Source organism: Leguminivora glycinivorella, chromosome Z, assembly GCF_023078275.1.
Source record: "Leguminivora glycinivorella isolate SPB_JAAS2020 chromosome Z, LegGlyc_1.1, whole genome shotgun sequence".
Taxonomy (NCBI): domain Eukaryota; kingdom Metazoa; phylum Arthropoda; class Insecta; order Lepidoptera; family Tortricidae; genus Leguminivora; species Leguminivora glycinivorella.
The window spans coordinates 10661603-10689253 of NC_062998.1; the positions used below are offsets into that span (position 1 = coordinate 10661603).

General features: G+C 35.6%; 2 protein-coding genes across 15 annotated transcripts in view; one reads left to right on the forward strand and one right to left on the reverse strand.

Annotated features, from left to right (window-relative positions):
- LOC125241687 (protein PRRC2A-like) overlaps nt 1–6668 on the reverse strand; it is a 46053-nt gene extending 39385 nt beyond the window's left edge. For 5 of the 6 annotated variants that reach the window (XM_048150270.1, XM_048150271.1, XM_048150268.1 and 2 more), the window contains exons 1-4: nt 6520–6668; nt 5867–6029; nt 4163–4308; nt 3815–3875 (exon numbers count right to left, since the gene is read on the reverse strand). In XM_048150270.1, coding sequence (XP_048006227.1) covers nt 3815–3875; nt 4163–4308; nt 5867–5980 — 321 coding nt within the window. In that variant the 5' untranslated portion in view covers nt 5981–6029; nt 6520–6668. Of the gene's footprint in view, nt 1–3814; nt 3876–4162; nt 4309–5866; nt 6030–6200; nt 6303–6519 lie in introns of those variants that run through there. The other variant, XM_048150269.1, reaches the window with a different exon arrangement.
- Nucleotides 6669–10595: 3927 nt separating this feature from the next.
- The window catches only part of LOC125240600 (dynamin), a 48100-nt gene continuing 31044 nt past the window's right edge, over nt 10596–27651 (forward strand). For 5 of the 9 annotated variants that reach the window (XR_007178645.1, XM_048148560.1, XM_048148553.1 and 2 more), the window contains exons 1-3: nt 11474–11959; nt 16159–16232; nt 23132–23281. Coding sequence is in view for 8 of the 9 variants with exons in the window: in XM_048148560.1 (XP_048004517.1) it covers nt 11796–11959; nt 16159–16232; nt 23132–23281 (388 nt within the window). In the remaining variant the exon portion in view is untranslated. Of the gene's footprint in view, nt 10819–11473; nt 11960–16158; nt 16233–23131; nt 23282–27651 lie in introns of those variants that run through there. The other 4 variants (XM_048148554.1, XM_048148556.1, XM_048148559.1 and 1 more) reach the window with 4 other exon arrangements.

A 27651-nucleotide genomic window follows, 5' to 3' on the forward strand; every position in this document is an offset into this window, starting at 1 on the left:
TATAGAAGAAACAAGTTCATCTATTTGTATAGGGGCCGAGCGTGTCAAATTTTGTACTGAAGTTGTGTCTTGCCTGTAATTTTAAATATGTCTCAGGCTCTTGATTGTTCATAATTTTTGTGTTGTTGCAATTGAATATCACGTAACGAGGCATTTTTTATGTTTTGATTGACTTCAACTTACAAAAATTGACGCCCGAAAGCTGCAAGCTGCGATTAAAGACGGACAACTCAGTGGATTTCACTGAGTTCATTTGACACGCTAAGTAGATACGTTTGCTTGATCTATGGTATATTATGACATCTGTGGGCCGAACATTCGGTTCAGCTGTTACCAAACCAAACATTCGGCCGAATATTCGGTTCCGCCATATTTTAAATCCTGGATTAGATTTAAAAACTTCTCAATGATTGGTAAGTAAAGGGTACTAAGGCTCTTAATATTCCTATAATTTAGTGCATAAGAAAATTTTGGTTTTGTATCTTAAGCTACGTTATTTTAATTTCTAGCATAATTAATTAATTATTGTAGGTAGTTATATTTTAACGCATTTTTAACTCCCTTTGGTGATTTCTTAGAATGCTGAAATAGGATGTCATTATCCGATGAATTACAAAAAAACTTACGCTATTTATTTACTTTGTTTATTCTGTAAATATTCGGCAATATAACCGAACTATTCGGCCGAATACGAACATTGAAAAACTTGCCGAATATACCGAATACCAAATATTTACCGAATATTCGGCCCATCTCTGCAGACTTAGCAAAAAAGATATGATTCCACGACTTTCACTGAACATTGCATCATAGCTTTGTACCTACTAACGTGGCAGCCTATACATTACTTTAATCTAACAAAGTTTAAATAAGGCAACGATATCAGCTTTCTCCGCGCTACCAAGTTAACAAGCGATCAGTTCATACCTAAGTAGTAAATATTATAGACACAACGATACATCAAAAAATGTCTAGGTGTCTCCTCTTCTGTCAGTTGGTAACATGACTTTGTTGTTTTCCCATTCGTTGCCTACGTTTGCATCCCCTATAGTCGAGTACCATATAGTGGGGCTGTAAGCACTGAATGTTATACTGGTGCTGTGTGTGCAGTGTGCAAGCGTCAGCGTCCCACGGTCGCCGGCGTTAAATTTGTCCCCGCAAGTGCAATATGACACAGCACTTCATGTATTTGGACTTAGTAGCCACATATTACACACTTTATGATACGTTTACAAAGAGAGTGAGGTTACAACATACAATTGCAATTTTACATGTGGAATTCCACACAGCGTGCTGTATTTCAAAGTTGGATACTACGCCCTGTTTTGGCATTACAGCCCATGTCGATTCTTATATCTATACGTATATACGTAGTTATTGTTAATTTACTTGAGTAACTCCTGCAGTCATGTACAGGCTGTAAAAGTAGACAAAATTAAGCAGACGAGTTCCCATACGTAAATATTATGCATGCTGTGGTTGATCGCGAATAATTATTAAGCCCCGTTCAATGTTTGAGGAGATTTTACTGTGAAATAGAATACAATTTAATAGGCAAGGGATTAATTTGATGTTGTAGGCTTTTTTGTATATACATTGCTTAATTGTTGCTTTATACATTGATTTTCAAGTTGGTATGGTCAATTTCAAGAAGTTGGATACCAATGTCACTTGATAGGATAACTGTAGTCATAAAAACTGTACTAATGTAATTTAGGATGGATTTCTTATAGCAGCTTACAGTACTTTACGAGAATGACGTAAGGTTTCTATACATAACAGTAGAATTTATAAACTAACCCGCTAGAAGTTATAAATGCTGTTATGATTCCATGCTGCAAAAGGGATTTAGGAAACAAGCTATTTTGAGAATATGGGATCATCATCCTCTTGCGTTTTCCCGGTATTTACCACGGCTCATGGGAGCCTGAGGTCGGTTTAGACAAAAGTAATATAAACAATTTAAATATAGTTTCATTAAGTTTCTAAGAAAAGCTGGTAAAATACTGATACAAAGGAATGCTAAAGGAACCTGAAACTTGTTCCTCTTAATTTATGGAAGTTAATGAACTTTAAAGTTCAAGGTTCATACTTAAAAGTTCATTTCTGGGGGTCAATGAACTTTAAGTGTAAGGTCAAACCCAGTGTAGCTATCTTCGACAGTGTCAGTGTTCAAATAACTGCAACACCCATGTGAATGGCACACACATTGGAAATTGGAACCAATCAGGAAGAATTGTCACATCTGATCTTTCAAAAGCCTTTGATTGTGTGGATCATGGAACGCTCATTTTGAAATTAGAACACTATGGTTTGTCTATAAATGCCCTAAACTTTATGTCTTCTTACCTTAGCAATAGAACACAAACAGTAGTTGTTAACAAAACTCGCTCTAGCGGGACTGTAGTCCAATTAGGAGTGCCACAAGGCTCAATTTTAGGTCCATTCCTGTTTTTGGTTTATATAAATGATTTGCCATGTATAGTGAAAAACTTTTGTGAAATAGTACTTTTTGCTGATGATACATCACTGCTTTTTAATGTTGACCGAAAATCTACGGATTACAATGTAATTAATAGCACGTTAGCTGATGTACTGCAGTGGTTTACTGTCAACAATTTACTTCTTAATTCTAAGAAAACCAAATGTATTCGATTTTCTCTGCCGAATGTTAAACCAATCGATACAAAAATACTTTTGAATGATGAATGCTTAGAGATGGTAGATACAACACTGTTTCTTGGTTTAACATTGGACAAAAATCTACAATGGAGTCCTCATATAAAGAAACTAGCAAGCAAATTAAGTTCAGCCGCATACGCCGTTAGGAGAATCAGGCAACTGACTAATGTTGAGACAGCTCGCCTAGTGTATCATAGTTATTTTCACAGTGTAATGTCATACGGTATTCTGGTTTGGGGCAAAGCAGCTGACATACAGACTATCTTTGTATTACAAAAGAGAGCCATTCGTTCTATTTACAACTTAGGAACACGTGAATCAGTAAGAGAACTCTTCAAAGAAATTAATATCTTAACTGTAGCTTCCCAATACATTTATGATAGTATAATTTATGTTGTTAAGAATTTAGACTGTTTCACTAAGAATTCTGATATCCATAATTATAACACTAGAAACAAAAATAAGCTTGCCATAAAGAAGTTTCGTGTCCGTAAAGTACAGAAGTCATTTGTTGGGCAATGCATTCATTTTTATAATAAGTTACCTGACACTGCTTTGAGATTACCCCTCCCAGCTCTTAAGAACTACTTAAAAAAATCATTGATGTTAAAGGCTTATTACAGAGTCGAGGACTATTTGACAGACAAACATGCATGGCCCGAACCAGAAACTACAAAAAAACGAATAGCAATTAAAATAATTGTATTATGTATAGAGGACACAGTTCAGATAAGAAAGCACATCAAATATTTTATATTTTATGTTGTGTAGGTAAATTACATATTTAATGATATTGAGATTCATATTATCTTTTTCTTCTATGACAATTTGATATGTTTTCTCTGAAGAAGAACGACGTATTATTAAGCAATAATATAATTTATTATTGAAATTGATATAGAGTACCTAGTCTGTTCATATTCTTTGATGAATACTTTTGCATGTTAAACTGTATGTTGTTATTTAATGCATGTTAATTATAAGATGTAATGTTTTGAAAAGAAGTTGCCCGCCGAGTTTCTTGCCGGTCCCATAGTGGATACCCCCTCCCAACTGAGGGGGACTGAAATCTTCTCGAGGCTCGTAGGGTTCCTCCTGCCAAGTCATTGATGAAATAATCAAATTTTCTTACCGTAGTCTGAGTAGTGCATGTTGCTGGTGCAGGGGCAGTTGTGGCAGCAGTAGAGACAGCGCTGAAAAAAATGCTCATATTAAAATAGTAGAATACCTGAGAGTTGAGAGTTTATTATATACATATATTCAATAATATTTTTTTACCAAGATTTCAAAGTCATTGCACAAGCTTAAGATATCAAATTAGAATGCAGAAATTGTAAAGAACTATGGCTAAAATGTACAAAAATTACCCGGACATTGGAAGGTAAGTATGTGCAGAGAATGTAATTGCATTAATCAGTCAGCTAATGGTGGATGTTTTATGTAACGGGACGGGATCTAATAAAATAGTAGTTATGCTTACTTAGTGTTAGGATCTTGTCCAGTTTCAGTTTTCAAAGAAGGCAAGTTGGCAGGTGGACGTCGGGCTGAGGGTACTTTTCCAAGACTTTGCATTCCATGTTTACGGCTTAGTTGAGATTTCACAGACGATGGTTCAGAGCTCTCGTTCTGGAAGAGATGGAAAATATTCATGTATTTTATACAAATATCTGGGCAACCGAGCTTCGCTCGGTTCTGTTCGTATCCTTGACATGTGTCGCCATCTAGTTCAAAAATGAATAGTACCTACATCGAGCGAAAGAATTCTCAGCCTTAACAACACAACTACTCCACACGAGATGGCGCGCATTTCGCCACAAAAACTCAAATAGTGTATTTTTCTATTCGTTTTAGCCTTGACCTGTGTCGCCATCTAGTGTTTGCAATAAATAGTACTTACATCGACCGAAAGAATTCTGTCTTAACAGTACAACTACTGCACACGAGATGGCACGCGAAGAAAACGCATGAAAACTCGAAGATTCGCGTTTTCCGGGACCTAAGGATAAGTTAGACCGATTTTTCACCCCCAAAAACCCCCATATAACAAATTTCTGCGAAATCGTTAGAGCGGTTTCCGAGATCGTCAGTGTAAATAAATATATAAATAAATAAATATACAAGAATTGCTCGTTTAAAAGTATAAGATATAGGAACCATAATTATTGAATCATGTGAACTTTTGTTGCTGAAAAATATTTGCCACATTGATTAATTTTTTTTAGAAATATGAAATTCGTCTTTTACTAATCTACTTAAATATAAGATATAGATTTACAATTAAAAATTAAAATGGACTGAAAACAGTGACACTTGAGATTTCTTTGACTGCCACTAAGTTCCAATAAAAAATAACTGCAGTAACTACTTGTTACTTAGCTGAAGGTTATTTTTTACAGTTTAGAAAGATTCTGTTCCTCTCTATTGCACAATTTGTATTGAAAGTAGGAAATGGCCTCTAAACTGAGACCTCAATTAGACATGAATGGCAGCTGGACTGTCATCTCTTGATAAGTATAAAATTATACTTTAAAATTCAATTGACTTCTTATCTGAATTTGTATGTTAAAAGTGCCATTTGGGAGGAGCATCTATACTATTTCAAGTGGTACTTCAGGTGTCATAAACAGACTACATCCTATAATCTCTTGGCTAAAGACTTAATTCTATAATATGTACTGTTGAGTAACAAATATTAAACATAATAATTGCAATGAGTAACAAGTTTACATTTTGTTGAGCAACATACTGTATCAATTCTATGTGGAACAATGAGAACAGTGCTTCTTGCTTACACAGGTAAAATTAACAACCAAAAGAAATCTGCATCTTGTAAACTGAATACAGCATCAAGATGAAACTTACTAACTAGAACCTCAGACCAGATATTATATTTAATTCAAAGAAAAGATAGGAATAAAAATCCCTGGTCTAACTTTTAACTGTTTGTCAGGTGATTTTTTAGTATGTGACTATGTATTTTAAGCATTTCATTGTTACTTCCAAACAGTAACATCAATCACACAGCTGTCTGGTTTAGCTGTGTGATTATTGATGTTACTGTTTGGAAGTAACAATGAAATGCTTAAAATACATAGTCACATATATCAAAACATAATTACTCATTACAAAATAGCAGAGTTAAGTATGTATGAAAAAGCTGATGCACAAAAGTAGTATCACTTACTTTGTTGGTACAGTACAAGCTATTGATGTCCAACTTCTGATACTTTTGCTTGCCGGACGTCGGCTTGCTCTGCGCCGAAGTGCCTCCGCCGCCCGGCGTCGAGAGTGCAGACATGCTGCGATATACACACCATCAGGAGGTCACCCTCGCAACTGACCACCAACTGCAACCAACGCAACTCAACACTTTACACCAAATTAGTTAATCACTCGCATAACAGTAAACCAAATTCCGCTAAGCTAAGGTCGTGATACAATTCTAACTACAAGTTACAATAGTCGGGGTTTTGTAGTTGTAATACGCTGTAACGAATAACTGTTAACTAAGTAGACACCGTATAATAGACGCCACAGATCACAGGAACAGAAATCACTTTCACAGCACTGATAGGACAATAAATTGGAGCCCTGCCCTTCGAGGTCTTTATTGACGTGTTACATCCGTACAACGAATGCTGGATCGATCACTTTTAGTTTTTATAGCATTAAATTTTAAACACAATCTTGCCAATAAGTTTAGAAATAATTTCTATTGCGGATATGAAGAATCTAGCTCGTAATAACGGTACTAGACAGGACTGAAGCAGAAGAACGGTAAATAACAAACTAATTTCAAAAAATTCATGTAATAACAAAAGCAAAATAGAAATGTACCTTGGTCCGTTATACCTGATATCACAATATTAATAATATCTAAGCTCGATTACTAATGTCTTATAGGAGATTACTTTGGATTTTTAATATAATCTATCCTACCGAAACTTATATCACTTTATTTTTAAGATGGCGTCTCTAAAAGACGATCTCCTTTCAATCAATAGAGTGACGTCACAAAGACGCAGCGAAGCGAACTCTGGTGGAAAGATTGACAACTAAGTTATTTTTTAATTCATTTGGATACTAGGCTGGCTGAATCATGGAAGCGGGATGAAACAGCAGTTTTATAATTAACTTAATAAAAAGCATGGAAATAAAAATTGTTACATCGTATGAAACAATGTAACTGTGATTTTTTGAATGCTAAGTGGCTTTTATAAACTGTCTTCAGAAGATATTGATAAAGAATTAATAAAGCTACTTGGCTAAAATGTTTGAATCCAGTGTTCCTCCTGAATTGCCAGCACCAAAAATTTGATTTCCCCAAAATGTACGAGAAAATTATACGCTACCTTTAAACCTAGTTCACACATTCGAACCGTGTGCGGTTGAATCAAGGTTGAATGCTCACCAGGCGGCACTACTCATGCGCGATTGTAACTTTACGCAATAATATTAATGTTGTAGGGAGCGAAACCAAAATAGTTATTTGTTTTACAAGGAGCAAAGTTTTTGACGTGATAACGTCTAATAACTCGTTACTACGGGCAGCATGCACGAAAAAGATGACGTCATTGTCTCGTTTCCCAATATAGCTTAAGCGCCATCTATTGGCGCGCGTTGGAACTAAGCGGCTGATCGATGCGCTCGGTATGGTTGTAGCGTGTGGCCTGAGTGCACCACAGCTGCGACAGATGGCGCGCCCGTGTTTATTATTTTTAAGTGTTTGTAATTTAAAAACATGAAAGATTGCATTAAAATAAGCATCTTTTATAGAATGAAGTTGTTTGAAAAACCTACTTATTTAGGAGTTAGAGCAGTACGAAGTTGCGAATTTTCCCATAGTATTTACTAAGGCGCCAGAGACTTAATAAATTTACGATGATTTTTTTATCAATATAACCTATGTTAATATTGATAAATCATATAGAACACGTTTAAATAAGGATGTTTTGTTATATAAACTTTTTCTTTTCCATTAATATTTAATGAGATATTAGGGTTCTAAGATTAGTAAATGGCACTAGCACTTTAATAAAATTAACGCGTGTCTCGTAAAACGGTTTAGGATACAAAATGACGACTTTTATATAGGTATAGGTTAGGTTCGTTAGGTATCTTCAAACGGCCGAAGGCTCCTATTCTGTGCAGTTTCTGTAATAAGCGGGGCTCCGTCGATATCGCTTTCTGTCTCTGGCGCCTTAGTAATGCTACGGGAAAATTTTGCAACTTTGCACCACTCTAACTCCTAAACTAGTAGGTTTTAAAAAAACTTTAATTTATAAAAGATGCTTATTTTAATGCATTCTTTCTAATAAGAACAAAACACTATGCTAGAAAGAGTGCAGAGGAAGTTCTGTAGGCACATTTACAAACGACTGTACGGATATTACCCATATATGTATCCATCTCTATTCGTAACAGGAATGGTTGCCTGGTTGGTCTTCAAACTCTAGAAACCAGACGGAAACTGCTGCATATTATGCATTACCGCCAACTGTTTCACCATAGAGTAGATGACGCATCCGTACTTGAGAGAATGGGGCTGCAAGTGCCAAGAGCGAATGTGGTGGTTGGCATGCCGGGCGCGGTGCCGGCGCGGAGGCGGCGGCGCCTGTTCGCGGCGGCCGGCGCACCGCTCGAGCCCGAGCTGCTCTTAACCGCATCATGTTGGAGACAGACGATATTGACATATTTGCTGATAGTGTTGGTGTGTTTTACAGAAAACTCTTAAGGTTCATAGACTCTACACTCCTTAGGTGATTAATTTAATAACCATAGTTTAACTTTTAAGTGTGTTTGCTTTTATTTATGTCAATTTAACATGTACATAATTATATTACCACATAAGTGCTTTGGTGAAATACTGTTAACTTTTGTGTATTTTTAATAAATAAATAAATAAAAAAAAAAACGTGAAAAAAGTCCCAGAATCGAGCCCCTTTTGCTATACTCTGACCGCCCCTGTCTATACTACTGTAATGTTTGACGTTATCACGTTAAACTACCGTCCGTAAACCGACTTTACAGACAACCAATTTTTTAGGGTTCCGTAGTCAACTAGGAACCCTTATAGTTTCGCCATGTCTGTCTGTCCGTCCGTCCGTCCGTCCGTCCGTCCGTCCGTCCGCGGATAATCTCAGTAACCGTTAGCACTAGAAAGCTGAAATTTGGTACCAATATGTATATCAATCACGCCAACAAAGTGTAAAAATAAAAAATGGAAAAAAAAAAAATGTTTAATTAGGGTACCCCCCCTACATGTAAAGTGGGGGCTGATTTTTTTTTTCATTCCAACCCCAACATGTGATATATTGTTGGATAGGTATTTAAAAATGAATAAGGGTTTACTAAGATCGTTTTTTGAAAATAATCGCTCCTAAAGGAAAAAAAAGTGCGTCCCCCCCCCTCTAACTTTTGAACCATATGTTTAAAAAATATGAAAAAAATTACAAAAGTAGAACTTTATAAAGACTTTCTAGGAAAATTGTTTTGAACTTGATAGGTTCAGTAGTTTTTGAGAAAAATACGGAAAACTACGGAACCCTACACTGAGCGTGGCCCGACACGCTCTTGGCCGGTTTTTGTTTAATAGTGTGCCAATTTTGATACTCGAGAAAGCGAAAGATTTAATGTACAACCACGAGCGTAGCTAGTGGTTCGAGAAGCGGAATCTTGAGCATTGAGAATGTTTGAAGGAATTCAAATTTGTCCTCCGAGTGATACATTTCTTCATCATATTTATATATAGCTTCGCTTATAAAATTGATGAATTTGACTTAATGAGGGTTTATAGTTCGTATGTTCCTGTTTCAAAATCGTCACTAATTATTAATTACACGTCAATTCTTCCAATGCAACCAGACTAGGATATCAAGTTAAAATTTGTATGAAATTTACTTTGCACTCTTCTAGATAAAATGCACTTTTCTGGACCGCTTTCGAATAATCAATACACCAGTCGTTGGGGTAAAAACATACCTAATTGATTTATATGCTCTATTTAAACAACATTCATGCATTGCAATAATTTGTAAGGATAGATTTATTGTGGTGTAATTATAGGTATATTAGGCATCAATCTTATGTTATTGCTAGAAGACACATGCTTAAAATTAAAAAATAATATCAGCGACAGAAAAGTAATGAATTTTATTCATATGGAAAGGCCCTAAGTTAATGGTATTGCTAATTAACTGGCCAAATAAAATTTAAATCTACATATTTGGTCAAACGTCCGGAATAGAACGAGTTAAATCGGTAATTCTTGAGGTCTCTTACGATTGGCCTTAGCTTAGTTGTAATTATTTAGAGGGATCAAGCCATGAGGGGTTAAGGGGTTACTCTGTTTATACCTGCTGTTTCATAATGAAATTGAGGTATTTTTCGTATTTAATAGAATTGTACCACAAAAACCTATGAATTTTTAGAAGGTACTGATTACAGCATTTACATGAATTATACAAAAATCTAACAAAGAGCAGAAATTATAACAAAATGAAAGTATTATTATGCATTAGAATAGACGTATTGTTACTAAGTACCTACTATCTATAGTAGGCTAGACGACAGCAGCCAGAAAACTTAAAGGTCAACCTATATAAGCAGTATCTTCTTATAATTTGTCTTGCGCATTAAGGAGTGTCTAATATACTCCTACTCTGATATATTTTGATGGCATCCTATTTAAGCGTAATTGCTTGTATATGAGAGAAAAATTGCAACAGGTAATTTGAAGGCCTAAAGTTGTTAAATTAATAACTCTACAGTAGTATTCTACATATGTCTAAGTTTGTTCTAGTTCCTGTAATGTTCAGTTCTTTTTTTAACGCAGAGACAGCAATATCTGTTTCTCTTCTCTCATACGCTTGCGCATTAGAAGCCTGGCACTATATTGATGAACGAAAAATCAGTAAGCGAAGATCTGCGGAGTAGCTCATAAAACAAGGAGTGTTTGGTAAAACCGGCAGCCATGTCGGGGAATATGGGAATGGAGCAGTTGATCCCCATCGTCAACAAGCTACAAGATGCCTTCACCCAGCTCGGTGTGCATATGCAACTTGATCTACCACAAATTGCGGTGGTAGGAGGACAATCTGCTGGAAAGAGTTCAGTTTTGGAAAACTTCGTTGGAAGGTAAGACTATATTACGAATTTTACTTGATTACTAGGACTTTATGTACAAACATTAATAATCAGTTAAAACAGAAGTAGTTTTATCGAACAAAAATAAAACCCTATCCTATGTTGAACTTGCATTCTGAGTGCAAAACGATCTATTTTAATTTCAATAAGTCACGTAAAATAGAAACGGTATCTAAAATTTTTATTAAGTCGTACTTAATCATATTTTTCTGACTAAGTTATGGAAATAGCGACTAGAAAAATGTTTTGGATGTTTCAGTTACATTTATTAAAGCATTCAATTTGTTCAACAAATAAGTAAGTTTTGAATATCATGTCAAATTACATTCAATCTTATTGCACAGAAATAATCATAATTGATAGTGTAATATAGGCCTTATATGCTTTGAAGGTTGGCCTAGATTTGATGCGCATGACAAGTATTATTGATTTTACGCAACTCTTCTGCCATTGGTTTTTCATATTTTAAGATTATTAATATTCATTTATGTCATTCGATCATATGATATTGACTTTATACAATTTTATTGACAATGGAAATGTTTTTGAAAAAACACCTCCACGAAATATAATTAATGATCTCATATGGCAACCTTTATTTTTGTGAGAACGAGACAGATCGAAATGTTTTGAAGTTTGAGTTGGGATGCCGCTACGCAGCGCATTGTTCGTGCACCGACACCGATGTCTGTCGAAACATCAGTTTGTGTTCCAGCTATTGTATACTGAACACTGTGCCACTTTATGACAGCTCAATCACCAATGACGTACTTTGATACAAACATAGGCTACGCGTTCATTGGTAACACATCTGTCATTTGAGCACTGTGCTCCATTCACAGTCGAGGTTAAAATACTTCTAACAACGTAACCACCCACCATATTGAAAAAGTAGTTTATCGGTGAATGATGATCAAGACGTTAAAGTAGTGAATTCGGATCTTAAAGTTTAATGTATTTACAACAAAATGTCGGGGAATTTCGGAATGCAGCAGTTAATCCCCATTGTAAACAAACTACAAGATGCATTTGTGCAAATGGGCGTGCACATGTCTTTAGATCTCCCACAAATTGCAGTTGTGGGTGGCCAGTCCGCTGGAAAGAGTTCAGTGTTAGAAAACTTCGTCGGCAGGTGAGTCTCCGAATATCCTAGACTTATGCGATATCCATTATTCAATAGTAAATAAGGAAATATTACCTGACTTCACAACTATGAATCAGCTGTCTTTATTTGTTAGTTTAGGTAACTGAACGTACTGTCTTTGTACTGTATCATGCATTAGTAGGTAATGTAATTAAACCTTATTTAGATTGGTGTAAGAAGTTTTAGTAGACTTTTGATATCTTAAAGTCTGACTCATAAAAGTGATAAAAGTCTATAGAATATGGCTATTTGTGCCATAGTAATCTGAGTTTTTAAATCAAGTAGCAATTGTCTCTAATGTCACTGAAACTAGTAAGTTCTATACACTTTTTAAAGGTTTAATTTCTTAATACAACAATAAAATGGAGAAGATAAGTGCCATTGTATGATACTTTATCACCAGCAAATGCATGGCCTGAATTGCTATCACACAATTGTTATCAGTTGCTGGGATTGGTTCTGCTAAATTTATTGTTTTCAGTAAACTTCATATAAACTATCTCCTTTTATAAAAGCTGTAATTATTTCCCACATTGTTTTTCCTTATTTACAAATCCAATTGATTATTACATATTCATTAGGTACTTGAAAATACTGAAACTAGAGTAGTGCAGTGGTGCCCCATTGCTTACAGCATAGTCATGTCTACATTTGCTTACATTTTTCTTTCTGTGGGATATGCTTTTACAACAATGAGACTTCATACCTCAATTATCAGTAGCTTATGGTTCAGAGGACTTATAATTTCATAATAATTATGATAATAATGGAATCATAAAAGATTAGTATTCATTTGATACCTGTCTTAAGTAGGACATCAAAATTGGTTCTAGTTTTTCATTATCTTTCTTATGTCATTATATTCTGCTATCTTAGATTCACATTGTTATTCTTCATGCATATCTTGCTAAAGCTTATCATGAACAATAGTGCCCTGGCATTATAACACCACCGTCTTGTGTTGTTGTTAGCAAATAATTAAATAATTGTGTTTATTCTAAAAGGGGCTGTTTCTTCTACCATTGTTCCTAAAGCCTTGCCTCAATTATGAATATGTGATAGTTATTTGTTTTCTAAACTAAGCAAAGGCAAACCAAAGTTTCATAAATATATTGAGATCCATGCAAAATTTATAAGTACATTCCTAAGGCTTGCTTTCATGGCATAAGATTTTATATAATACTGCAGAGTTGGCTAAAATTCATGCTCTTGAGGATAAAATAAATTAGTGCTTATACAACAGAGCCTTTTACTTATGTGATCCTGAGTTTGTACCATAATAGGTTTAGTATAATTTCTAGTTACATTCATTCACTAGTAAGTCTAGTAACTGTCTAAAACAAAAGTTGTTGTCTATTGCATTTAGGTTCTCAATATCATTCTTTTTCAATACATAGATAATCAACAATCAACAACTAACGACGACCGGTCTGGCCTAGCACGTAGTGACCCTGCCTGCTAAGCTGCGGTCCCGGGTTTGAATCCCAGTAAGGGCATTTATTAGTGTGATGAGCACAGATATTTGTTCCTGAGTCATGGATGTTTTCTATGTATTGGGTTGGTAAGAAAGTAATGAGCAATCGATTGAATTCCACATAAAATTTTTGAGAGAGTTCTAGAATCTTCTATGGTCGAAGTATATAAAGGGCGAGTCGCACAGTTTCTCGTCAGTCATTCACTAGCTGTCGCCGAGCTAATATAAGGAAGAAAATGGACGAATTAAAAGTGCATGTAAGGCATTGCTTACTATATGAATTTCAGTCTGGCCATTCAGCCGCCGAAGCAGTGCGTAATATATGTCAGCGTGTTGCTCCTGAAGTTGTGTCTGAGGCCACGGCGAAACGATGGTTCCAGCGGTTTCGTAGTGGCGACTTTTCATTATCAGATCAACCTAAGTCTGGTCGACCGGTGAAGATTGATGTAGCCAAATTAAAAACCTTAATTGAAGGAGATCCGAGGCTAACGAGTCGTACTCTTGCTACCGAGTTAGGCTGCTCTCATGTCACCATAGAAACACATTTACACGAGTTGGGAAAAAACTACAAATACAGTGTTTGGATACCGCACGAACTTGATAGAGATTAACTAAACCGCCGTGCCGATATCTGCATACAACTTCTGTCTTTTCGCCGCACATTCAACTGGTTGGACCATCTTATCACTGGAGATGAAAAATGGGTCTTATATATAAATCACACACGCAAACGTCAGTGGCTAGCTCCAAACGAAAAAGGAATAGAGGCACCAAAAACAGAGCCTCACCCGAAAAAAGTTATGCTGTCCGTTTGGTGGGATATTCATGGTATTATTCACTGGGAACTCCTACCAAGTGGAATGACTGTTACCGCATCAGTATACTGTAATCAGCTTGAAAATTTAAACCAAAAAATCTGTCAGAATCGTCCACAGCATGCTAAAGTTTTTTCTTACACGACAATGCTCGCCCACACATTGCAAAAGTGACTCGGCTAAAGCTATTGGAGCTAGGTTGGAAAGTGATACCTCATCCACCGTACTCTCCAGACTTGGCACCTACGGATTACGCATTGTTCAAATCGCTAAGCAATGCCTTGAATGAAAAAAAGTTCGATGATCAAGCCCATCTACGACAGTACATAGCTGAGTTTTTTGAATCTAAACCTAAGAACTTCTTCGCCGATGCTATTCATTCTTTACCAGAACGATGGAGACAAGTAGTAGATAACGAAGGCCGTTATATTTTTGATAAATGATTAAAATAATAAATTAAATAAAAATTACAATATTGGTTATGATTCGCTCATTACTTTCTTACCAACCCAATATATAAGTATGTATTTATAATGTAAGTATATCGTCGCCTAGCACCCATAGTACAAGCTTTGCTTAGTTTGGGGCTAGGTTGATCTGTGTAAGGTGTCCCACAATATTTATTTTATTTTATTTTATAATTAAATTTTTTTTGAGAAGGTTAATCTTTAAATAATCAAGTTCTGCACCTTTAATACTAGTTATTCAGGTTTATCCACACCACATTGACAGTATGACTTACACTACATCCCTTTTCCTATTCTTATTTAGATTTAAAAAGCTGAAGTCTACCTTAAGAGTTTTGAATGATTCACGGTTATTTTCATTAGATATATCTCGGTCAATATAAGTCTAAAGTCTACCTTAAGTCAATATTAGAGTCAAGTTTAGGCGAAGTAGCAGACCAAGCTGATATTTATTCCTATTAGTGACCGGCCACACCAGATCGTCGCGTGTCTCGGGGCGCGCAACGGGCGTCCGCGCCACGCCGCTTCAGTGTAATTCAAAAAACGTCTCCTCAGTACATTTTGTATAGGAAAGACGTAAGACGCGCCCCAGGTGGCGTGGCGGCGGCGGGGCGCGCGCCGCGCCGCTTGGCGGCGCGCCTTACGTCCTTCCTATACAAAATGTACTGAGGAGACGCTTTTTGAATTACACTCAGGTGGCGTGGCGCGGACGCCCTTTGCGCGCCCCGAGACACGCGACGCATAAGTGGGAACGCTGCCTTAGTCCTATAGAAATCAATAAGTTTTATAAATGGCTTTCTAGTGCACAGTTCTCGACTATAGCATTATAATTATAACTATTATAAGTGCTAAAGACAGTGGTAAGACCACTAAGAACGGAACATAGTTCTCTTCTTTTTTAAATTACAGTATATCTCTTAGTTCTGTTGCTTGGCAAAGCCCTACTCTAGCTCTTTCCATTGGAGTCTGTCACTCTTCTCCAGTTTGTAACATCAAAAGCTAAATTCTGAAAAATAAACTTAATTTCAATATTTATTTAGCAGATAAGCCACAAGGGCACTTTTACCCATCACGGTGCTATTTACATATAATAAAACTGAAACATCAACAATTTTACAAAGTACAAATAGTAATTATTAATTTCATAAAATATGAATTACTGTAAATCATTTGCAGTGCATCATAAACTTGTAGAAATTATAAAGGGCCAATATTTTAGTGTCATCTTTTTTTCCAAAAATATGAATTTGACAGTCGATACTGCAGCTACAGTGTTGCAACATGTTATTTTCACAATTTCTTGTTGGACTTTAAAAATATTATAGTTAAAAAAAAAGCATGAACAAAGAAGTATTAAAAAAGAAACAAAAAATGAGTTATTTATGTATTTCGTTAAGTCAATCAGGCTGTAATATTTTTTTATTGTTACAGGGATTTTCTGCCCCGTGGCTCCGGTATTGTGACTCGTCGCCCTTTGATTCTACAGCTCATACATGGAAACGCAGGTACGTTTTAGTCGTAGCATATACATCCTGAATAAGGTATTTTTATACATTCATGGTTGAGAACCTTACAGTCGTGTTCATTATGTGTCGAAAGTGGGGCGCTTGGTGCTGAATATGTTAAAGGGCGGATATTTACTGACGCCTTTCGTTACTTATCTATCTATACAGAAAGTCTCTCTAAAAAGCCTGTCTTTGTAAAATAACCGTGTTTTCTTAAATACAAAAATACTCCTATATACACTTATATGCATAAAAATGTGTAACAAATACAACAAACTACTTAAAATGTTACATGTATGGAACTACTCTTTATGGCATAAATATAAATTGTATATTCGCTTCCACATTCCAACAAACGTAGGTACCATAATTGGTTACCTCTTGTGTTTGATCAGAATCAGAATCAGAAATGTTTTTATTGCAAGATTATGGTATTTACAATAATAGTAAAGGTGTAAGGTACATTTCTTGAGTAACACATAATCTATCCATCAAGAGCATGCAATATTTTCATTATAATTTTCTCACAATTTTTAGGCTTATTATATAATTATTACTAACATACTATGGATTAATTGACATATATTTGGAATTTATTTGTTATACAATACTTCATCGAAATTAAAATCAAAATATTCTGTTAGATTATAGAAACTTGTTTTAATTAGAATTTTCTTTAGCGTTTCTTTAAACTTTTGATGTTGTTTGGCAAATGGTTGTATATCTTAATACTAGAATAATACATCCCCTTACGTAACATTGCCAATTTTATGGCCGGTACTTGTAAGTTAAGTATATACTTATTTCTAACAGGTCTGTTTGTTTGCATGACATGAAATTCCGAGGGATTGTTTTTGATGAAAGTACAACATTGCAAGATGTAAATTCCTGTAAGTGTCAGCAAACCTTGGGACATGAATATATTCCGACATGACTCATCATCTCTCAATCCAAACATAATTTTTAGTGTGTGTGTGGATTGAGTGAGCACCTTCCGAAAATAAAAAAAAATATGCTGATCATTTAGTAAAAGTTCTAAAACAATTGTAAAACGAATCTCTGAATTTGTAAAAAGATAAATCAAAAGATACAGCCATTAACATGTGCTCACTCAGTTCTCACAAACCACCAATGAAAACAGTGAATATATTCATTTAACATATAATATTTATATACTAACATTTAGTAAAAAATAGGCCAACCTACCTCTATAAATATTAGATCACCTAGTGACGTATTAAATTTTTTACAAATAGTTTCTTATGCTCACTCAATCCACACACTTTTGAAAAGCCGAATTTTGATGAAAAACATAAGATTTAGACCGCTATTATATGTGTATAGTTTAGTAAAAGTGAAATGGGAATTTGTAAAATACAAAACGAACCACTAACGTGTCAAGTTTTTTTATAATAAATTTTTGTAAGTGCTCACTCAGTCCACACGTTTTGAGAAAGTTAAAAATGTAAATATCTTACGATTTGTAGCACCTAAGACACTCGAAAGTACTTCAACATTTAGTAAAAATTTTTACTAAATATCCACCATCTAATATTTTATATTCGTTGTCTGGTTTTAAAGATATTCAGACATAACTTTTCTCATACAAATGTATCAAGTAGGGTGACCACACTATGTCGGCTCCTGATTTTCCCCACCTTCCCATTGTCATATTGAGATTGGGGAGTTTCGTTCAATTTTGATAATAGTTTACCGGATTTGTAAGTGGGAGCGAGAAAAGAATAACTATTTCTCGCTCCCACTTACAAATCCGGTACGCTCATCTGTTAGCGCGATTAGATTACCAGGTTCTGGTTTCTTACTAGTGAAGTATTATATTCTTTGTTTCTTACCAATTATCATTCATGTCCTTTTTAATGCATGCATGTCGATATGGTTATTATCTTGACGTCGATAAAAATTACACAATACACATCATCACTAGGCCAAGAACATAACCTAAAAACAGTTTGCAGATGGAGAATTAATATGGTATTAGTTTAATATTATCAAAATTGAACGAAGGAAACTCCCCAATCTCAATATGACAATGGGAAGGTGGGGAAAATCAGGAGCCGACATAGTGTGGTTACCCTACTTGATACATTTGTATGAGAAAAGTTATGTCTGAATATCTTTAAAACCAGACAACGAATATAAAATATTAGATGGTGGATATTTAGTAAAAATTTTTACTAAATGTTGAAGTACTTTCGAGTGTCTTAGGTGCTACAAATCGTAAGATATTTACATTTTTAACTTTCTCAAAACGTGTGGACTGAGTGAGCACTTACAAAAATTTATTATAAAAAAACCTGACACGTTAGTGGTTCGTTTTGTATTTTACAAATTCCCATTTCACTTTTACTAAACTATACACATATAATAGCGGTCTAAATCTTATGTTTTTCATCAAAATTCGGCTTTTCAAAAGTGTGTGGATTGAGTGAGCATAAGAAACTATTTGTAAAAAATTTAATACGTCACTAGGTGATCTAATATTTATAGAGGTAGGTTGGCCTATTTTTTACTAAATGTTAGTATATAAATATTATATGTTAAATGAATATATTCACTGTTTTCATTGGTGGTTTGTGAGAACTGAGTGAGCACATGTTAATGGCTGTATCTTTTGATTTATCTTTTTACAAATTCAGAGATTCGTTTTACAATTGTTTTAGAACTTTTACTAAATGATCAGCATATTTTTTTTTATTTTCGGAAGGTGCTCACTCAATCCACACACACACAATTTTTATACATCTCTTTTGTAGGATGAATGTTGATGGGGCATTTACAGAGTTTCCCCAGTAAATAATACCATAACTTAAAATAGAATAAATATAACCATAGTATGCCAATATTGCAGTTTTTGTGGAGGCTACATTTACAAGTACTTGCAATCCGTAACAGAATTTCCTAATTTTACTATTGACAGTCTCAATGTGTTGTTTCCAATTCAGATGACTATCAATTACGACTCCAAGGAATTTACATGCTGGAACTTCTTCAATTTTGGTGCCTTCGTAATTGATATTCAGCTGGATTGGTTTAGCTTGTTGAGGTCTAAATTGTATATATTTCGTTTTATTTAGATTTATTTTAAGATTAAGAGTTGATAGCCAATGTATAATTATTTCTAGGGTCTTGTTTATCGTCGCCTCATATTCAGATCTACTCTGTCCCCTCCCTAAGATGAGTATAGAAGCATCATCTGCATAAAGTGTGCTGAGATGGGGGTTTATTCTAGAGAATTGGTAATTATAAATGAGGAACAACAATGGTCCCAGGATGCTACCCTGAGGCACTCCAATTTTATTTTCCATAAACGTGGATAATTTTGGCTGGTAGCAGTTTTCTTTTTTATCGTAATATGTTATTTTGGTTGCTTGTTGACGGTTCAGTAAGTATGACTTTATAAGCTTGTGTGCAACTCCTCTTATACCCACCTTTTCAAGTATATTAAGTAATATTGATATGTTACATACTTACATAACTTTAATATATGACTTTCCATGATTTAAGGGTTCAAGTGTAATAAGGTCCTTACTATCTGAAATTCTAATAGGAAATCTATTGAAATGCTCCTTATTCCATTTGAATGAAGCACGACATAGAGGGATCCTATAGGTTATCATTATTTAACGTGACAAATCTCATTTTGGATATTGAATGTTGGTATCAATATAGATAATCTGTGTTTGAGTTGAGTCTCGGGAGAGGAGGTTAGCTTGTCCATGAGTTGGAGTTACGATTTTGAAATTCTCCAGAAAAACAAAACCGATCGCCAACGACTCCAGTTTTTTCTAGGTGGAGTTATTTAAGTTAAATTTGTGTACGTCTTCTCTCCATCCATGTATGAATAATGCAGAGGTGTAGTTTTCGCGTTATGTGCACAAATCGTTGCTCATTAACCTTCGGCGCTCCGACGAATGTTAAAACCAACTAATTGGCTTATTGCGTCTGCGAATTGCGAGCATGCATGGATGGAACTTAAGTATCTTACTCTTTTATGTAACAAGACCGTTTTTCTTTTGATTGACTGATCTGTTACTATGTATACTACTTGTATACTACTAACTAATCATTAACTATCTAGGTTAATTGTTCGTTCATGTCATTTTTTTACATATCCTAGTGCAAAGGTATTCCCTTTCTTCCGCCATTCATCACGGTTTGTCGTTCATATTTTGTGACTTCGTTCGATTTGAACAAAAGAAAGTGACAAGATTGACGAAATTGATGAATGGTATAAAAAAGGAAACACTTTGAAATAACGTCAGCAAACGACCTCACGGATTTTATATCGTTAAAGGTTGCAACGATACCTGACGTAACCCTGTAACTACCTATAGGCTTCCTCAAACGATACTTCATTCGATTCGCGTTGGATGATTGTTTATGGGGCTGACTTTTCCTCATTATCATTATCGCATATCAATGTACAATGTACATACGTTGGTACATTCATGCCTACGAATGCATAAGACTTACTCGTTTTAAATATTTCGGTCCTACTAATAAAAATTGCCGTCCAGCTAATTAATTTTTGTTTAATCATTTGCTCCCGTTGCGTTACAAGCCACATCCTGTGCATATGTGAATGACAGACTGCATGAGGAAGCGGCTATTTAACTATATCGTTAATAGTTATTATAGAGCAGTGCAGTAGTTATGCGTAAAGCTACGAACGTACCATCGTCCACCAATCTTATTGCAATAATTTGAACCTTACTGCAAATATTTAAAGCCCAGCGATACTACAGACCTTTTAAAAACCTTATGACGGAAAGATAAGGTCTACAACTGGTGTATTGGTGTTAGTATCTCTGTAGGCAGGATGCAGCTTCCGTATCCGATTTTTACCCAGTTCGGTGCCGAGACTTGCACGCGATAAAATATACGACGACCGGTTTTACGAACTACGGACGAACAACCATTGTAAAAAAGTCTAAGATAGAGAACGTGGTGTAGTGTAAATAGTCTTAACACACCGATCGGACTTAAAATAAGTAAAGTATCCTTAAAGACTAGTATATATATAATCTCGCATGTATCTTTGGTTGATGAAAACCGCGTCCATTAGGTGTTTTCTCTATTTATTTGTTATTTCTAGAAATATAATATAAAACAAAACCTTTGTTCACGCTATCCAAACTAGAAACGCGTGAAATGACACAGCAGATGGAAAAAATATTATATTTGTGTTATAGTGTTACAAACTAACTCTACTAGCAAAGTCGGTTCGACGGTGTACTTACCTGCAACAGGTGGGCGATGTTGTAAACTAAGAGCGTTTTTTTTGGGTACTTTTTTCTCACAAAGTTACGATGTGACGACAAATTGAATTTCAAGAATCATAAACACGAGAGTGCCTAACATATCCATATTTCTAATGCAAATACGTCGAATATTCTTCGAGTTTTGGCAGCACACAACGTATTGTTACAAGACTATCGCTCTTGACCTTGGCGTTTTTTAGTAACCTACGTAAAACTACTTCCAGAATTCTATGTGGGTTTTACTGGCATTATCTATTGTGTTCAAAAGTAGAAATACTTTTTGTGACTACCCCGTCTCTTTACCACCTAGTGTAGACAGCCTTGGTGATAGTTGGGAGTTGCCGTACGTGTACCTATGACTGACATAACGCCCGTGATTGTAAATGAGTTCCACGATTTTTGTTGTGTATATAATATCGTTTGTTATTTCGTACTATCCATATAAATATTTTATTGAATCTATCATACAATTTAATCTTATAATGACGCATATTTATAGACATAGCGTAGCATTACGTCTTGAGGCCTGGAAAAATATTGTTACGTGGCATGGTGGTACGGTTAAACTCAATCTATTATAGTTTGCCGCGTACCATCACAGAGGCATTCTTCATATTATTATGGAACTTGCCTATTACTGAGTTCTAGTTAGTTTTCTTATATACCGAGCCATCTAATTATAATGAGTTATACTTATTATTATTTAAATAATCGAATAAGAAATATATTTAATAGCTTTTTTGAAACCTTGTGCAGAATAGTCTAGATATAAAGGAAAAAAAAAATAATGTCTTAGCCCTTGTACGTATGGAAATTGTGATAGTACAATATACAAGTCAAATCATATTTTTTTCTGAAGGGCTAGGTTTAAAATTGGTATGAAACACTAAATGACGTCACGGTCTAGTTATACTTGTATTAGGTAACTGTACAGTACATTCAGTGATATCATTATGATGACATATAGTCTTTTAAGTGACTAAAACCCTCAAGATCGGTTCTGTGCATCGCTGCAAATATGACTGGGAAATTTGGACCCATACTCGTTATGTCTGGATTTTTCTGGGAAAGTCTTTGAAATATGCCCAGGAAGGTTCAATTTGAACTCATTCAGTTTAATTGGACTTTTTAGTCAATGACCCCCGGGTGGCGAGGCATTAGCACGTTGACTGCATCGTTCAATTTGTTCCAATCAACTGTTACAAATTAGATAGACACTAGTTTTGATTGTAGGTCTGATCAAAAAGGAACTAAAGTTTATTGTTTAACATTTTTCCGGGTTGTAAACTGCGTACAGCTCGTTAAATATTATTGTAATTCTAAGTCGAATATGCCACCGATTGTTCTGTACAGTACAGTGTTACAACTACGGGTCATGTACATCAATAATATACAAAAGTCACATGCAATAATATACAAACTACGAAGCCCCCTAAAATATCTGACACATATTTTTACGGTAGCCGAATAGCACATTATTGCAGGTGACGTGACAAAATAATGAACGCATTTAAAATAATTATTTTTTTCTCGTCAGTTTTCTACGTGTCCATACAAGGTTGTTGTTATGTCGTTGTAAAAGGCTGAAGTGAAGGTTAAACCCGTTTCCTCCAACAGAATATGCGGAGTTCCTCCACTGCAAGGGCAGAAAGTTCGTGGACTTCAATGAGGTGCGAGGGGAGATCGAGGCGGAGACGGACCGCATCACGGGCTCCAACAAGGGCATTTCGCCCGTGCCTATCAACCTCCGCGTCTACTCGCCCAACGGTAAGTCTACTTGCCTTTATGTTGAAACTAGCGACCCGCCCCGGCTTCGCACGGGTACTATACCTACATGTAAACCTTCATCTAGAATCACTCTATCTATTAAAAAAAACCGCATCAAAATCCGTTGCGTAGTTTTAAAGATTTAAGCATACCTACATAGGGACATAGGGACAGAGAAAGCGACTTTGTTTTATACTATGTAGTGAATGTAGTGATGTTCAAATGTTCTCTCTGACTGCTAGGAGAGCTGGTCGTAATGACGCAACAGGGTAAGATAAAATGTGAGTTTCAGCTTTCTTCAAGTACCTAGACTGAACGACTAGTCGAAAGTTGCCTTTTGCAGAAGGCTCGACGCAACGCATGAATTAATAATATCTGTGAAATCACAACAAAAAGTATTTTAGTAACGTGTCTTAAAGATATCCTTAGAGTCGTTTATTATAAATACTTAACTAAGTACTTATACTTAAGTAAATATGCGAAAACTAGAACTCATTAACCATGTTCACTCTTAAAGGTGACATTTACTTATGTGGTATTGTTGGTCAAAAGTCAATAGCCTTAATTATGTAAATATTTGGAGAATTCTATATGCACTGAAGTATTAAAATTGTATTTCGACAGTTGTCTAATGTAAATTTCAGCTTGGAAAAACAATAATGAAACTGCCACGGTGACCGTTAGGACGGCCACGGTCGAGTAAAAAAGCAATTCATTAGGTCCGATTCTGTACCGATTTACTTGACAAAGTAAAGAATCCAACTAAGCCGGTAGTCGCGTAGACGTCTTGATCCGACCATAAACGTAACTGGATGCAAGTAAACAGTCAACAAAGAACATCGCGCACATAATGATCCTGGACTACAATTCCTGACGCTTGCATAACACCTCACTTGTGTAAACATGATCTTAAACGACGTGTTTGTTATGGGTTTAGTTAGGCTGGTTTGGTTGAGGCGCGCGTCGGACGAGTACAATGATGGGTTAGAAGTATGCGTGACGCGTTTTTGCGCCGTCTAACCAGGCGGGCCCTCGCTTGCCGGCCTCCGGGCCGTGACGTCACAGCCCAATCGTTCACCTCTGACAAGCTGCTTCGATCTACCTAATCAATGCCGCTCCTCGCTCGTCCTCCTTTCTTGACCTAATTCTGTCTCAATTATTTTATTTACGGCTCTTTTTGAGCTTAAATATGCTCAAATGTATGAGTATCATCATCTGTAATTATGTTAACAACAAAGGCCGCAAAAATATCAGACATGACCTTATTGTAAACTCATAAGAGTGTCACATATTTTTGCGATCTTTGACGTATAATACTATTGTTGAGATAACATACATTGCTTGGGAATAACACAAAAAAACGTGCAAAATAACGATGAATAATTATGGCCTTCCGCAGTAAATTTTCGTGAGTCAATCGTCGATTGTCATTGAAGTGTCTTGAATTGCTGCAGTGGAGCTGTGGAGGCAACCAAGCATTATGATGACTCACATTTAATCTAAGTACTTAAGATAGAGCCACTGCAAGTTAATTGGATACTGAGGTAACAAGATTGATTCACGTCCATATATGTATTTATAATATACATGCACGAATATGCAAAAGAGTGGTTGGTGCTCACGGCGGTTATAAAATCGTCAACAACAAAATATAGAATTTCTTGATATAATGTAAAGGCGATACTCTTATTTGATGGTAGTACTTAAAATTCAATGTAAATTTCTATTATAGCCTGGGGTTGTTCAATGCAATTAACAGAACACGTAGGTAATCTAAATTATCATCATCTGATAGTATGTTGCTTGTAGTCTTATCGGTCATCTGCATTCGCAGGGCTGCGATATACAAATTTATACTAAGATCGTAAAAGCGAATACATTACCTACAATTGTATGATATGTTACATTATAACAATTGAGATGTAAAAACTATTACACTCAGATTTGAGTCAGATTACCATTTCACCTGAGGATATCGACCTGTCAGTTGTTCCGCGTTGTTACCTTTTGCTTTTACTAATCTCCAATTACGTTATCACAATAAGTGGTGAGTGGTGAGTTTGTTTCATTTACTTAATTCAGTAATATCTCATAACAGCCACTATAATGTAACATATAGGAATGATCTTATAGGAACGCTGCAAATGCCGGTCAAATACGATGCTTTATCTAATCGGCCTTATCTGCGTGTGATTCAGAGTTGTGTACATTAGATTTTCTCAGACTTTATAAATCTATCATCCGTGTTAGGAGTTGGCACTACAGGAGATGAAAATGATTTCATTGTGTGGCTTGAGGATTAGAATTTAAATGCACTGAAGGTTATGGAAGCTTACCGCGATTGTTTTTGTGAAGATCTCATGTCTCGTGTCCTTTAAGGCTGCAAAAAAGTTACAATTACATCATGAAAACATGTGGACTTTAAAATCGATATTGCTCGATTAAGTCGATCCATCCAAACATTGTGGTTATTACGAATCACCTACGAAGCATGCGTAGGATGTCACTGACACCTCTGTCTATATTCGCTACATAAGTATATTGATTACTCCGGGGTGACGGTCGAGTTTTTATCGCCCGACAATCGACTTGCTCCAGACAAGAGCCACTGCCATGGTCGTCACAGTAAATTAAGTATTCGTATGCATTGTTGCAACGATACAAGGTTCATAATGGAGAGTATTAAAGTACGTCGCTGTTGGTACCGTGGCTTCAAACTACTTCATAAAGTGGCGAAATAAATAATAAGCGCCTGGGCGCCTAAAAGCGTTGTTACATTGCTCGAATGTTAGGATGTGTATTTATTTATTTATTCATTTGGTAAATCGTTGTTAACAGTTCTAAAAAAATATAAATATCTCATGAATATAAATCGATATCGGAAAGGCGTTAAGAATCATTTTAGGTTATGTTGGAGTGCCCCGTCATCAGCTGTCGAACCGATAATATTTGTTTGTGTGCCTAGTAGGCGTAACGTTTGTTGAACAGTACGTGGCCACGAAAAGGCGGCCATCTTATTTGGCAGTAGGATCCTACAACCGATATCGGATCGGACTATGTGAAAACGCTCTAAGGCCCCGATCAATAACCTTCCAGCAGATTTATTTGACACGGGCGGCATGACGCAGCGTCTGTTCATGTTCATTTTGGACATCGTTATGGGGAAGAATGCATTTAATTAAGACATTACGCTTTCTTAATAAATATGTAGTACGTGCGGCCATGATGCATAATAGGGTGGAGCGAAAAAACACTTTTCTGGAATTAGCAAACCTAATAGTTATCAATCAATGCCCCTTAGTCTATGAAGCCTTAGTGCAAATTTTCAGCTTTTTAAATCAACATCTTCTGCCTCCGCATTAGGTTTGAAATTTTGAAAATCTCATACAAACCTGAAAATTCAACTTTTAGATAAAAAATGTTTTTCGGCAGTATTATGTCCAGTATACATAATTGATACATATTATTACAAGAAACTACCAAAAATTTCGAAAATAGCGTTAAAAATCGCCAATTTTCAGTATTTTAGCGGCTATTTTGGTGAATGTACTGAAACTAGACAAACTTTGGCGATTCTTGACGCTATTTTCGCAACTTTTTGTAGTTTCTCATAATGATATGTATCAATAACATATACTAAACATAATACTGCCGAAATTTTTTTTTTATGTGAAAGTTGATTTTCAAAATTTCAACCCCAATGCGGAGGCAGAAGATGTTGATTTAAAAAGCTGAAAATTTGCACAAAGGCTTCATAGACTAAGGGGCATTGATTGATAACTATTGGGTTTGCTAATTCCAGAAAAGTGTTTTTTCGCTCCACCCTAATGCATAATTCATAACTTTTTCTTATGACCGGACCCATGCCCTTTCCCTATTACTTGCCGCATTGCCAAGGACACTTTAGCTTTAATGAATGTAAATATATTGTTAAATCCTATCTATGTAATTGTTTATTTTTAGTATTTTAGGTACTGATGTTTAAAATAAGTAGAAATAAATTAAGAAATTCCGTAGGTAAAGGGTTACTTATGCTCATTTTATGCATCAGATCTTTTAGGTATGGAACACCAGATATTGGTCTGGTAACTTACACACACGAATTAGTTTGTGTAAAGTGAATTTTAACGAATACCTACGATGTCGATGATCGATCTTGTATAGTATTGGGACCGTGCGCGACGACAACGCCACGTGACAGTGACAATATTGTAGCCGCTGCCAAGCGAGAAGTAAGTAAACATTGTGAAAAAAATAATGAAATCTTGTGTTATTTTACTACATTAGACAATTTTGGACGATGGTGGTTACAACATTATCGCCAATAACATTAAAATCGTTGTTTTCAGTGAGAAATTAACAAACTGGTG